Here is a 12,602-nt window from a genome sequence, read left to right on the forward strand (position 1 = left end):
GGTTCAAGTGACTATCATGCCTCAGCATCCCGAGTAGCTGGGGTTAGAGGTGTACACCGCCATACTCGACTCATTTTTGTATTTTTAGTAGAGGAGGAGTTTCACCATGTTGGCCAGGCTAGTCTCGAACCCCTGACCTCAAGTGATCTGCCCATTTTGGCCTCCCAAAGTGTTGGGATTACAGGCGTGAGCCACTGTACCAGGCCATTCTTTTGTTTTTCTTAACTCAAAGAGCCATCTTTTTTGTGTTCACCATGGTTTAGTCTCTACTTCTACATATTTTCTCTCACAGATGTATCCTCCTTCTGTTGGCAAAAGGTAGTATCACAAACTTTTAGGGATCCGTATTGAAACCAGTATAATAGAACACTTACAGGTAAAGTAGAATTTTGTTTGTTTACTTATTTATTTATTTAAATAGGAACGCCAGCCACTACATCTGCAGCTACAACAGGCTTCAGTTTAGGATTCAACAAACCTGCAGCATCTGCCACACCGTTTGCTCTACCTATTGCTTCTACCTCAGCGAGCGGTCTGACTCTTTCGTCTGCTCTGACATCCACTCCAGCAGGTGAGGTGGAATGAAAAATCGTTGCATTCAATGGTTAAATTTCAATTTCATCTGGTTAGAGGACATAGATAGTCACCTTTACTAAACATAACTTAGGATTTTGACTACAGAAATTATTGATTTATAAAGAAAATAATTTTTAATTATTAATTAAAAATTATTTAAATAAAATTTAATAAATAATTTAATAAATAAAATAAAATTTAAATAAATAAACTTTGAGCATTGAAGCAGGAGAGGCTCTCTTGGGAGATATCCCTATTTAAAGAGCAAAGCAGGGGAGAGGGCTAGAGAGGTAAAATGTAAACCTGTTAATATTGACTTTGTTTTCATGGAGCCATTTAGTGACAGGGAAAGACAAAGACTTGGCATAAACTTCACCTATCTTATGATTCATTTAATATGAAGGTGAAGTTGATGGCCTGGGTTGAAGACAATATTGCTGTCTAGAATTAGTTACCTGGTACCATTGTAATATTCCTCAAAGCCCTTATTTCTGTCCCAGATTTTTGCTTGAAAGCTGCTGTTTCTCTTTATTCTTAAGCATGTAATTTTATCTTTAGCAAGTAGTTCTTCCAAAGAGCCAATTTTATCATGGATGTCAGTTTTTAAAAACATTGTATTTGTATTTTTCTATGGTGCTGTTAAATAAGTTGCCTTTTGAAAGCTTACTATCTTTTTTTTACAGCATCCACAGGATTTACTCTAAATAATTTGGGTGGGACAACAGCCACCACTACAACTGTATCAACAGGCCTCTCTTTAGGGGGAGCCTTAGCTGGTTTGGGAGGTTCACTTTTCCAGAGTACAAACACAGGAACATCAGGTGATTGATGGTATTTATTCTCCAGAATAGTAAATATTTATATTTAAATGTACTTACTTTTGTTTTAGCTCTTTGAACAGATCACTTTTTCTCTTTAATCTGCATATTTTCCTTTAAATATGAAAACTACATTATAAAATGATGGTTTTCATACATAATTGGATGTATTTGCCATATTTTGTTTATTTATTTATTTATTTTGGGATGGAGTCTTGCTCTGTCACCCAGGCTGGAGTGCAGTGGCGTGATCTTTGTTCACTGTAACCTCCACCTCCAGGGTTCAAGAGAGATTCTCCTGCCTCAGCCTCCTGAGTAGCTGGGATTACAGGTGTGTGCCAGCACGCCTGGCTAATTTTTGTATTTTTAGTAGAGATGGGGGTTTCACCATGTTGGCTAAGCTGGTCTCAAACTCCTGACCTCAAGTGATTCGGCTGCCTCGGCCTCCCAAAATGCTGTGATTACAGACATAAGCCACCGCACCCAACCTATTAGCTGTATTTTAGAAATCCATTTTCCTCTTTCTCAATATTGACTAACTAGATAAGAAAACAAAGAAGAGCCTGTTTAAGGAGTCAGTAAATTGATCTAGAGATAACATTTTTTCTAAAAAGAACAAAAGTTATATCAGCTCAGGAATGCATGGTCTTAGAGAAGTATAGATTTATTAGGCCGGGTGCGGGGGCTCATACCTGTAATCCCAGCACTTTGGGACGCCAAGGCGGGTGGATCACCTGAGGTCAGGAGTTTGAGACCGGCCTGGCCAACATGGTGAAACACCCCGTTTTCTAGTAAAAATACAAAATTAGTCGGGTATGGTGCTGCATGCCTGTAATCCAAGCTGTTTGGGAGGCTGAGGCAGGAGAATCACTTGAACTGGGGAGGCGGAGGTTGCAGTGAGCCGAGATCATGCCGTTGTACTCCAGCTTGGACAACAACGGTGAAACTCCATCTCAAAAACAATAATAATAATAATAAAGAAATACAGATTTATCAACACAAGATGCTTGAAATTTTGCTACTTGACTCACGAGTATACATTAATGACTTATGATTAACCATAGTCTGGTCCTTTTTATTCCTTTTGTCAGGGAGGGAAGATTTAAATAAACAAATGAATTCTAATACTGTTTTTTAAGTTTTGTGAAAAGAACTTGGGAGTATGAAATTATATTCAATACATGTTATATTCAAATCTTACAAATGCACACTAGGCTCTCTTCAAAGTATGCACTTCTGAAGTGTGTTCGGAAGGCAAGATGTATTCACCTGAAAATACACCAACTGAAACTGCTTTTGTAGAGAGGATTTAAAAACCCTCTCTAACAAAACCCCTTTATAACAAATAAAGATTGAATGTCTACATATTAAGTTGATATACATTCTGGCCCTTCTAATAATGACAAATTGCATCATCCAAACTACATATACCATTGCATTCAAGAAAGGGTATCAGTCTTTGACCAAAACAGGCTCCAGACCTGTTTCTTGTTATTTGCTTAATATGAAGAAATGTATTATGCTTAATATGAAGAAAATCTAGAATCTAACTTTAAAAGCATTAGAGTCCTTTGAACAGTAAGGAAAGAAATTTGTTGTCTTTCAATGGAATTTATAAGTGATGTTTTATTTATAGGACTTGGACAGAATGCTTTAGGGTTGACTTTGGGAACTACAGCAGCTACTTCAACTGCAGGCAATGAAGGCCTTGGTGGTATAGATTTCAGTAGCTCCTCAGATAAAAAGAGTAAGTAATGCTGTTGTAACTTTTATGTTCTAACAGTACCGTTGAGGGAATGTCTAGGTTGCTGTAAATTCTTTTGTGTGAAAGATTAGTAGTTTATATTTAGTACAGTTTTTACTTTTAAATTTGTTTGTATTATTTCACAAATTTTGTTGTGTGTGTTCATTTAAGGTTTTATTTTTGTAGGTAACAGATTTGTATGTGCATGTCTTATGTAGCTATCTTTTTTTTTTTTTTTTTTTTTTTTGAGACGGAGTCTTGCTCTGTGGCCCAGGCTGGAGTGCAGTGGCCGGATCTCAGCTCACTGCAAGCTCCGCCTCCCGGGTTCACGCCATTCTCCTGCCTCAGCCTCCCGAGTAGCTGGGACTACAGGCGCCCGCCACCACGCCAGGCTAGTTTTTTGTATTTTTTTTTTTTAGTAGAGACGGGGTTTCACCGTGTTAGCCAGGATGGTCTCGATCTCCTGACCTCATGATCCGCCCGTCTCGGCCTCCCAAAGTGCTGGGCTTATGTAGCTATCTTAATGTGTATACGAATATGTATTTTTTAATAGGGATCATGATACATATGCAGTATTGTTTTGTAGTCTGTTCTTATGTAGCATATCAGAAGCATTTGTCTCTCGGTAATTTTTAAAAAATATTTTAATGCTGCTTAATATCAGTTTTATGGATGGATAATTTAGTCAACCATTTTTCGCTTGTTAGATGTTTATTTCCAGATGTTTTACTCTGGGAAATAAAACATTGAGCATCTTTATCTAAAAAGGCAACATAATATAGTAGTTTAAGAGTGTCTACTATGGAGTGGAATTGCCTGGGTTCAGATCCTGGCTGAACTGCTTGTAAGCTCTGTGACCTTATTGAAGTTACTTATATTGTGTGCTTTAGTTTTCCTTATCTGTTAAATGGTTTCAGGGTTGCTATTTGTAAAACCTTAGCAGAGCCAGACACGTAGGTGTCTCCTTTTATTATCAATGTTTGTTTATACTTTTGGTTATTTCTGAGGGAAAATACCTAGAAATTGGATCATTGGCTTAAAGAGAGGGATACTTTGGAGACTGTTAGTATATAGATTGTGAAATCGCTTTCCTAGAAAGATTTTACCAGTTTACCCCCAACCAGTATGAAAATACCTTTCTTGCAGTGCCCTTGCCACATTGAATATTGGTTTTAAAAATTTGCTAATCCAAATTCATTTTGAAAATGTTTTTATTGTTCTGTGTGTTACTTTGTTTTGCACCATCTCTTCTGCTTCTGATGAAAGCATGTTTCACTAGAATATATACCATATATACTAGGATGTATACATACATATTGACCTCTGAAGAATGAGATAAATGGATGAAGATGTGAAATAGTATCTGTGTATCCATGTGACTTTTTAAAAAAAAAACAGACACAGGTTTTATTATAAGGAGATACTATTCTAGGTTTTATCATAAGGAGATACTATTCTAGGTTGAATTACTGTTTTAAAAGTTGGTAAACCCTTTTTAAACTTTTACAAAGTTTAGGTTTCTCTTTCAATGAAAATTGACTAATTTCTAAACAAAGTTTGTTTTTACTTAGTTTTCTCTGTAGCAACTCCATAATTAGGAAAGCCGCCTTAGCAGCTTATTTGTTCAATATGGAATAGCCTGGTACCACTTTTATTACTTTTATTTTAAGCATGAGAGTGCTTCTCTATTATAATTGTTTTTAGGCTGAAAGAGCAGGCTAAGGCAGAAGAGTAAGATAAATAAATGGGAGAAATTAGTCTCCCCTCTTCTGCCCCTCCCCACATCTTCCTGCTTTCATAGTGTACCTAAGATAGATTGAGCAAGGAGAATATATAGAATAAATGCAATAAATGTCTTAGATATGACATTAAATTTTATAAATATTTATGTATACACAAACATATATATAAAAAACTTGGGTGTGTTTCTACTATCGATCTCTGATTACTACATCCCAGTTTCCTTTTATCTAGTGCTCATATCAGGGGATTCTTTTTTTTAATCCAAATGATTACTTTTTTTCTAGTAGTTGTATCAGTTAGCTTGGGCCCTGCAGTACCAGTGTGGGATTTAACCAGATGGAGAGTAGCAGTAAACAGCATTCAGTGAAGAGGGGACAGCATCGAGTGAGACTAGAGATGAGAAGGACCTTGACCCTTTTGAAGAAATGACTGAAGGCCAGATTAGCCATAGAGGAGAAAGATGAGGTTCCAGAAGTCATGGAGGCCTTATTTGCCACGTTGAGTTTTGTCATTATATTAATACCTCAGGCAATTTGGGTCTGTTAAAGGGATGTGATGAGAATTGTATTTTAAGATTAAGAGCTTTCTGACAGCCATATGGAAAATAGCATCCGGGAAGAATAGACATGGAGAACTATTAGGAAGCTTTTGTAGTGGTCCGTGTGTATTATTGAGGCAAAGGTAGGTAGATTAATTGGGGGTCCATGTTAATCAGGGATCCATGGTAAAAACAGGCTCAAGTTTTTTATATACATGTTTGTGTGTACCTAAGTATTTACAAAATATAATAAAATGTCATATCAAAGAAATAATATGCTAGTCAATGTAAAAGTTGGTGAATTATTTGGAAAAACATAAAATTAAATCCCTAATTTTATTTCCATATCTCGTAAAATCTAGGACATCTGTAGAAGATAGGTGGCAATATTAGAGATACTAAATATGAAATTAAAAAATCTTAAAATCGGTAAAATACAAAACACGGAAACATAAATTACAGTTGGATGAAAAAGGTAGAAAAGTAAAACCCCATGTGCAGAGGTAAAATGTAAATGAGGAAAGTAAAATGCTTGTTTTTTTTTTTTTTTTTTTTTTGATACGGAGTCTTGCTCTGTCACCCAGGCTGGAATGCAGTGGTGTGATCTCACCTCACTGAAACCTCCATTCCCTGGCTCAAGTGATTCTCCTACCTTAGCCTCCTAAGTAGCTGGGACCACAAGTACACAGCACCACACCTAGCTAATTTAAAAAAATTTTTTTGGCCAGGCGCAGTGGCTCATGCCTGTAATCCCAGCACTTTGGGAGGCCGGGACAGGTGGATCACGAGGTCAGGAGATCAAGGCCAGCCTGGCCAAGATGGTGAAACAGTCTCTACTAAAAATACAAAAACTAGCCGGGCATGGTGGCAGGAACCTGTAATCCCAGCTACTCAAGAAGCTGAGGCAGGAGAATCGGTTGAACCCCGGTGGCAGAGGTTGCAGTGAGCTGAGATCACACCACTGTACTCCAGCCTGGGTAATAGAGTGAGACTCCGTCTCAAAAGTGAAAAAAAAATTTGTAGGGACAGGGTTTTGCCCTGTTGCCCAGGCTGGTCTCCAATTCCTGGGTTCATGCAGTCTGTCCAAAATGCTTGATTTTTAGGTGCTTATTTTTTCACATTTTAACATCTCTGAAATTGAGATATATCTTAACAAGGGTCTAATATTAGAAATACTTATGAAATTATGTAAAGGAGACAAATAATATACTTAATGTTGAAAAAGCTCTTATAAATAAATAAGAAAAATACCTCAAGAAAAGTGTGCATATCACAAGCAGTTCACAAAAGGAGAAATATACTTGTCTCATGAGCATTTGAAGAAAATGGTTTTCTTCACCAAATATAAACTAAGAATTATTATGAAGTGGCATTTTTCACCTACATAACTGGCAAAGGTTTTTTAAAAAATATGTCTGTTGTTGTGAGGGTGTGATAAGGTATTCATGGCAGATGGGGGAAGATAAATTGTGATAATTGTTTTAAAGGATTGTCAGATTGGAGAAGTTCAAGTAATCTGACATAGTATTCTGTACTGATAGGACCTTAAAAAGTGTCAGGTAAAGTTTTCAGGAGTTAAACTGGTAGGCAACAACGTACATTTTCCATACAGGATATTTTTCATGGAAGATGGTTGAGAAAGGAAGATTCTTGCCCTTGAAAGTAGATGTACATCTGCCATATCTATCTGCTTATGTGTACTGATGTCTTCATAAAATGCTGTGCTTCTGAGTTCATGACTAGTCATGACATCACGTGATGTTTAAGAGGCAAGCAAAAAAATGCTTAACAGTTTATATGTGTACTTTAATTTGTGTTAATTTAAAACTTGTGTTTGGAGTATGGTATTCAGTTACCTACTTTTTTTACATGGAGCTTCTTGAATTTTCTAGGTGATAAAACGGGAACAAGACCAGAGTAAGTTTACAAATTTACCCTTAAGACATTTTAATTGAAGAGTTTAACTTATTAAATTGTAGACAGATGGTATAATTGGAAGTAAATAGAATCATATACATTTAGGAGAAAAAACTTTTTTAACGGTATTTGTTAAAAGTAAAATAATAGACATGTTCTGGAAAGATAATGAAAGGTCAAATCTTTAGTTTTTAGTCATTAAAAAAATTTAAAGCTCTTTCTAGAAAGGTGTTTGGTATTTCCCTAAATAATATAAATAAATACAAATATGTGTGTTTATTTCTTTAGTCTATTAAATATTGAACAACTCATGGAATTTTACCTTTGGAGCATTTAAAAAAGATATGAATTATTGTGCCAGTCCCATTTTATGTCCTGGTGTTTTCAGTGAGGAGAGTAGCCTCCATATACATCATATAGATGTTTGAAGATGGTCATTCTTATTATTACCAATTATATTTTCTTACATGATTTGTACTATATTAAATAAAGCATTCATAAATGCATGACAAATTCACTCCTTACAAACATCCTATGTGTATTTTAGCTTACTATTTAAATGAAGAAGATTAGAGAAACTAAGATCTGCGTAAGGGTTATGAAATCTAACTCATGATTCCATTGCAGCATGCCAAATTTCACTTGTTCTTGTTCTCATTAAATATTTTTTATTCCTGTAAGCTCTGCCTAGGTCTTACTTTTTCATTCTAATGCATGTTGAAGAACTAATTGAAATGAGAAGTTTTGTAGCTTTCTTTAATAAATACATTAATATTTTAGAACTGAACAAATTATCAGTCAGAATCTTTAAGCCAGAGGGAACTTAGTTTAACATCTCACCCAATTTGCAGTATTTTCTGATTTTTTTGTTAGACATTTGGTCAAAAGCTTTTAAATATGTTTTTAATAGATGCCAGTCTTCTTAGACAAGAAATCTTCATGTCAGACGAATTGTTAAAATTATTTTATAGATCCTATTTTTAAGAAATTTATTTTTTATAAAGAACTTTGAAATCATCCAAAGAAGCTATACGTGCTTTTTTGCTGTATTTTCTTGTGTCTTAATACTCTAATACTCTATTAAAACTCAGCCATCAACTTTTTAAAATCTCAGTGATCTTTATACATGTTTTGCATTTTTCTTAGGGATAGTAAAGCTCTGAAGGATGAAAATCTACCTCCTGTCATCTGCCAGGATGTTGAAAATCTCCAGTAAGTGAAGATAAATAACACTTGCAGAATTCTAGAATATTTCTTAAGGCGAGCATCTCTTCCTCCTCAAATCGCATCCTAGAGGAGCATCTCTTAACTAGGGTTAACATGTTAGAAATCAGAAAGAAAGCAGAACAACGGGAATTAAAATTCTATAACTGCCATTCTGTAAAAAAGTGTGAACTGTAGATGAATTTTTAGTTTTGTTTTTTAAAACACTTGGACTGTTTTAAGTATATATATATTTTTGTAGGAAACCAAAGATATATTTTTAAAAACTCAATTTTAAATATATATTTTTTAGGAAATTTGTGAAGGAGCAGAAACAAGTTCAAGAAGAAATTAGTAGAATGTCTTCAAAAGCAATGCTTAAGGTACAAGAAGATATTAAAGCTCTGAAGCAGCTCCTGTCATTGGCTGCCAGTGGAATACAGAGAAACACTCTCAACATTGACAAATTGAAAATAGAAACTGCTCAGGTATACCATTCTGTGGCCATTTTGCCTTACGGTTTTTTTGTTTTGTTTTTTTCCAAAATTGAAATAAGGTGTTTTTTGTTTTGTTTTGTTTGTTTTTAATTATAAAGTTTGATACAGACATACTGGTAGGAAACCAGATAGCTCATACACTTTAATAATGAGTTTTTATTAAGCATTTTCTGTATACAAGACAGTATCCTAAGCAATTTAAATCTGTTTAAACCATTAAATTTTCTGAAAAGGCCCAACAAGGTAGGTATTATTATTCCCATTTACCTTTGGAGCATTTAAAAAAGATATGAATTATTGTGCCAGTCCCATTTTATGTCCTGGTGTTTTCAGTGAGGAGAGTAGCCTCCATATACATCATATAGATGTTTGAAGATGGTCATTCTTATTATTACCAATTATATTTTAGAAAATATAGAAAAACAGCACAGAGCTTTGTTAGTAAATGGAAGCGCCTGGATTCAGACCCTGGTAATCCAACTCCAGAGCTTATGCTGTTAACTAAATAGGTTTCATAAGCGTGGTTGCTAGCTTAATTGGTCTGTTATATAAGAGGAAACATAGCTAGTCAGAAAATAATGTATTTTAACTCTGTAAATTTGAGTGATGACTTGCAAGTCGTGGTTAAATCTTAGTTGATAAAAGTAGTAGGCCGGGTCTGGTGGTTCATGCCTTATAATCCCTGCACTTTGGGAAGCCGGGGCAGGTGAATCATTGATGTCAGGAGTTTGAGACCAGCCTGACCAACATGGTGAAATCCCATCTCTACTAAAAATACAGTAATTAGCCAGGCGTGGTGGCGCATGCGTCTAATCCCAGCTATTCCGGAGGCTGAGGCAGGAGAATCGGTTGAACCCGGAAGGCGTAGGTTGCAGTAAGCTGAGATTACACCACTGCACTCCAGCCTGGGCAACAAGAGCAAAACTCCGTCTCAAAAAATTAAATAGTGTAAATGTCTACTTGTTTTTCCTCCTTATGGTGTAATATACAATACATATTTAATATGTAGTTCGTTTCTACCTCAGTGGGAAAGGATGATGATAGGTGATTTATTTTTGTTGTGTTTATCATAATTACGGAATATACTTGATCTCATCATAGCAGTCTAGAAATCTTTCCATAAAATTGTCACTGATCTGTTAATGAACTTCATGTGAGACACACCTTTTTGCTGTGGATTTATCAGAGGGCTGTGATCTTCACAAATGAAATGGTAGTTTTTTTTTTTTTTTGAGACGGAGTCTCGCTCTGTCGCCCAGGCTGGAGTGCAGTGGCGCGATCTCGGCTCACTGCAAGCTCCGCCTTCCAGGTTTACGCCATTCTCCTGCCTCAGCCGCCCGAGTAACTGGGACTACAGGTGCCCGCCACCTTGCCTGGCTAGTTTTTTTGTATTTTTTTAGTAGAGATGGGGTTTCCGCCCACCACATTTCCTGGTTAGTTTTTTTGTATTTTTTTAGTAGAGACGGGGTTTCACCGTGTTAGCCAGGATGGTCTCGATCTCCTGACCTCGTGATCCGCCCGTATCGGCCTCCCAAAGTGCTGGGATTACAGGCTTGAGCCACCGTGCCCGGCATGAAAAGGTAGTATTTTAAGTAAAATATTTAAAGGTGCTTTTGGGTCTTTAAGTCCACTGTTGGAGAATATCTTGTAATCTTTTTAATAATGATGTGTTACTAAAAGAGCTACTCGAAACTGTAATGGCTAAAGGGATTTCAAAGATATTATTGTCCTCAGATTTCCTGGTCTCTTAACACATTTACTTGGTTAAATATGAATGTAATACAGGTTGAACATCCCTAGTCCAAAATCTGAAATGTTGCAAAATCCAAAACTTTTTGAGTGCTAACATGAAGCCACAGGTGGAAAATTCCACACCTGAACTCGTGGGATAGGTTACAGTTAAAACTTCATTTCATGTACAAAATTATGAAAATTGTATACAGTTACTTTCCAGCTGTATGTATAAGAAACACAAATGAATTTTGCGTTTAAATTTGCGTTCTATCCCCAAGGTGCTGTGTGCAGATATTCCAGAATCAGAAAAATTCTGAAATCCGAAACACTTCCGGTCCCAAGCTTTTTGAATATGGGATACTACACCTGTATTGCCCCATGTTTCCTCTCCACTTACTCTTCCTAATCATCACGTATGTCCTTTCTAGGGAATAGAAAGAGTTAATTATGTTTTTATACTGGAGAATGTTTAGACTGTGATTAAATATCACATGAAATTATGTGAAATATTTGAAATTATATATAAGTTATATGGGAAACATCATTAGAGCAAAATAGTGGAGGAGGCAAACTTGAAAGAAAGAAGTGAATGCCGTATGGGACCCATTTTAACTCTGAAACTGAATGATTCCATTCACCGATGTTTGTGGAGTCGCTGTCATATAGTGAGCACGTTAATAGTCTTTTAGAGATAAAAAGGTACTAAAAGTCTAGGAGGGTGAATGAAATAATAAAAGATTGAGAAGAGCGTAAAGGTGGCAAAGGAATAAGAGGTTGGGAGTCAAAGTTTCCTTAAGGAAGAATCATCTGAGCTGAATTTCAGGAATTTTATAGTTAATGCATATTGGGCTTAATACCTAGGTGATGAATTGATAGGTGTGGCAAACCACCGTGGCACATGTTTACCTATGTAACAAACCTGCACATCCTGCACATCTATCCTGGAACTTAATAAATTTTAAAAAACAGATTTTTATTTCCTGCTCACCAGGTCAAAGGGTAAGAAGAAAAAGAGAAAAAAAAATTTTTTTAAAGAAATTTGATCTAAGATTATTCCAATTTCTAGTAGACAAGAACTAGTAATCTACTAAGAGTCTAGTGAATTACCAATTGAAAAAAAATGTTCTGAATCCTCTATAAAGTATCAATCTTATTTAACCCTAAAACGTAACCCTAAAACGTTTTCTTCAAAGAAAGCCTTTCTGGGAAATATAAGTTCTGCAGTTAGAAGTGATGTAGACCAGATTCTTGTGGAAGACAAAGTCTTTTATGTACTTCATTTTTAGTAAGTAACTTGAGTTTAAATTAAAATAGGATAGTTAGTTCTTCTTTTGGGGTGAGTCAGAGCTGCATGGTTTATTGAAGTTAAATTGCTGAGTTCAGCTCTCCAGTCATTCAGCTAACATTTTTAAAAGATCTGTTGTGTGCCAGGCGCTTCAGCAGCCATTAGGGATCAAGACTTAGATTAGGGAGAGAGTTAAATCCATCAAGTGATACGATCCAGGTACAAGGGTTTTGTAGGGGCACAGAGGCCTCAAGTGGGCACTTTTATCATCTGTCCAGTGTAGAATACCTTTACATTGAGTCTTGAAAAAGAGGAAAGTATCATGAATGAGGGTATGGGCATGTCTGATGATCTGCAAGCAGTTTAGTGTTATAAGAGTCTGGGCCTGGCTAGAGTCAGTGCTTAGAGTGGTAGCAAGGGTCAGAGTCTTGAATCATCTACACATATATTTGTATTGGAGTGGGGTGGGATGGAAGCCTGAGTTGAGTGAAAAGGATGTAAAAAAAAAAAAACAGTCATCAACTTAGCAGGTTGGCAGTTTAATGAG

The 12,602-nt window shown here is 36.0% G+C and overlaps 1 protein-coding gene across 3 annotated transcripts in view; it reads left to right on the forward strand.

The window, feature by feature from the left end:
• The window catches only part of NUP58 (nucleoporin 58), a 52,288-nt gene that overhangs the window by 13,093 nt on the left and 26,593 nt on the right, over nt 1-12,602 (forward strand). For 2 of the 3 annotated variants that reach the window (XM_033236961.1, XM_033236951.1), the window contains exons 4-9: nt 422-571; nt 1,260-1,397; nt 3,031-3,141; nt 7,312-7,336; nt 8,483-8,548; nt 8,853-9,027. In XM_033236961.1, the coding sequence (XP_033092852.1) occupies nt 422-571; nt 1,260-1,397; nt 3,031-3,141; nt 7,312-7,336; nt 8,483-8,548; nt 8,853-9,027 (665 nt within the window). Of the gene's footprint in view, nt 1-418; nt 572-1,259; nt 1,398-3,030; nt 3,142-7,311; nt 7,337-8,482; nt 8,549-8,852; nt 9,028-12,602 lie in introns of all 3 variants that reach the window. The other variant, XM_033236941.1, reaches the window with a different exon arrangement.

This window comes from Trachypithecus francoisi, unplaced genomic scaffold, assembly GCF_009764315.1.
Source record: "Trachypithecus francoisi isolate TF-2019V2 unplaced genomic scaffold, Tfra_2.0 Contig01461, whole genome shotgun sequence".
Lineage (NCBI taxonomy): Eukaryota > Metazoa > Chordata > Mammalia > Primates > Cercopithecidae > Trachypithecus > Trachypithecus francoisi.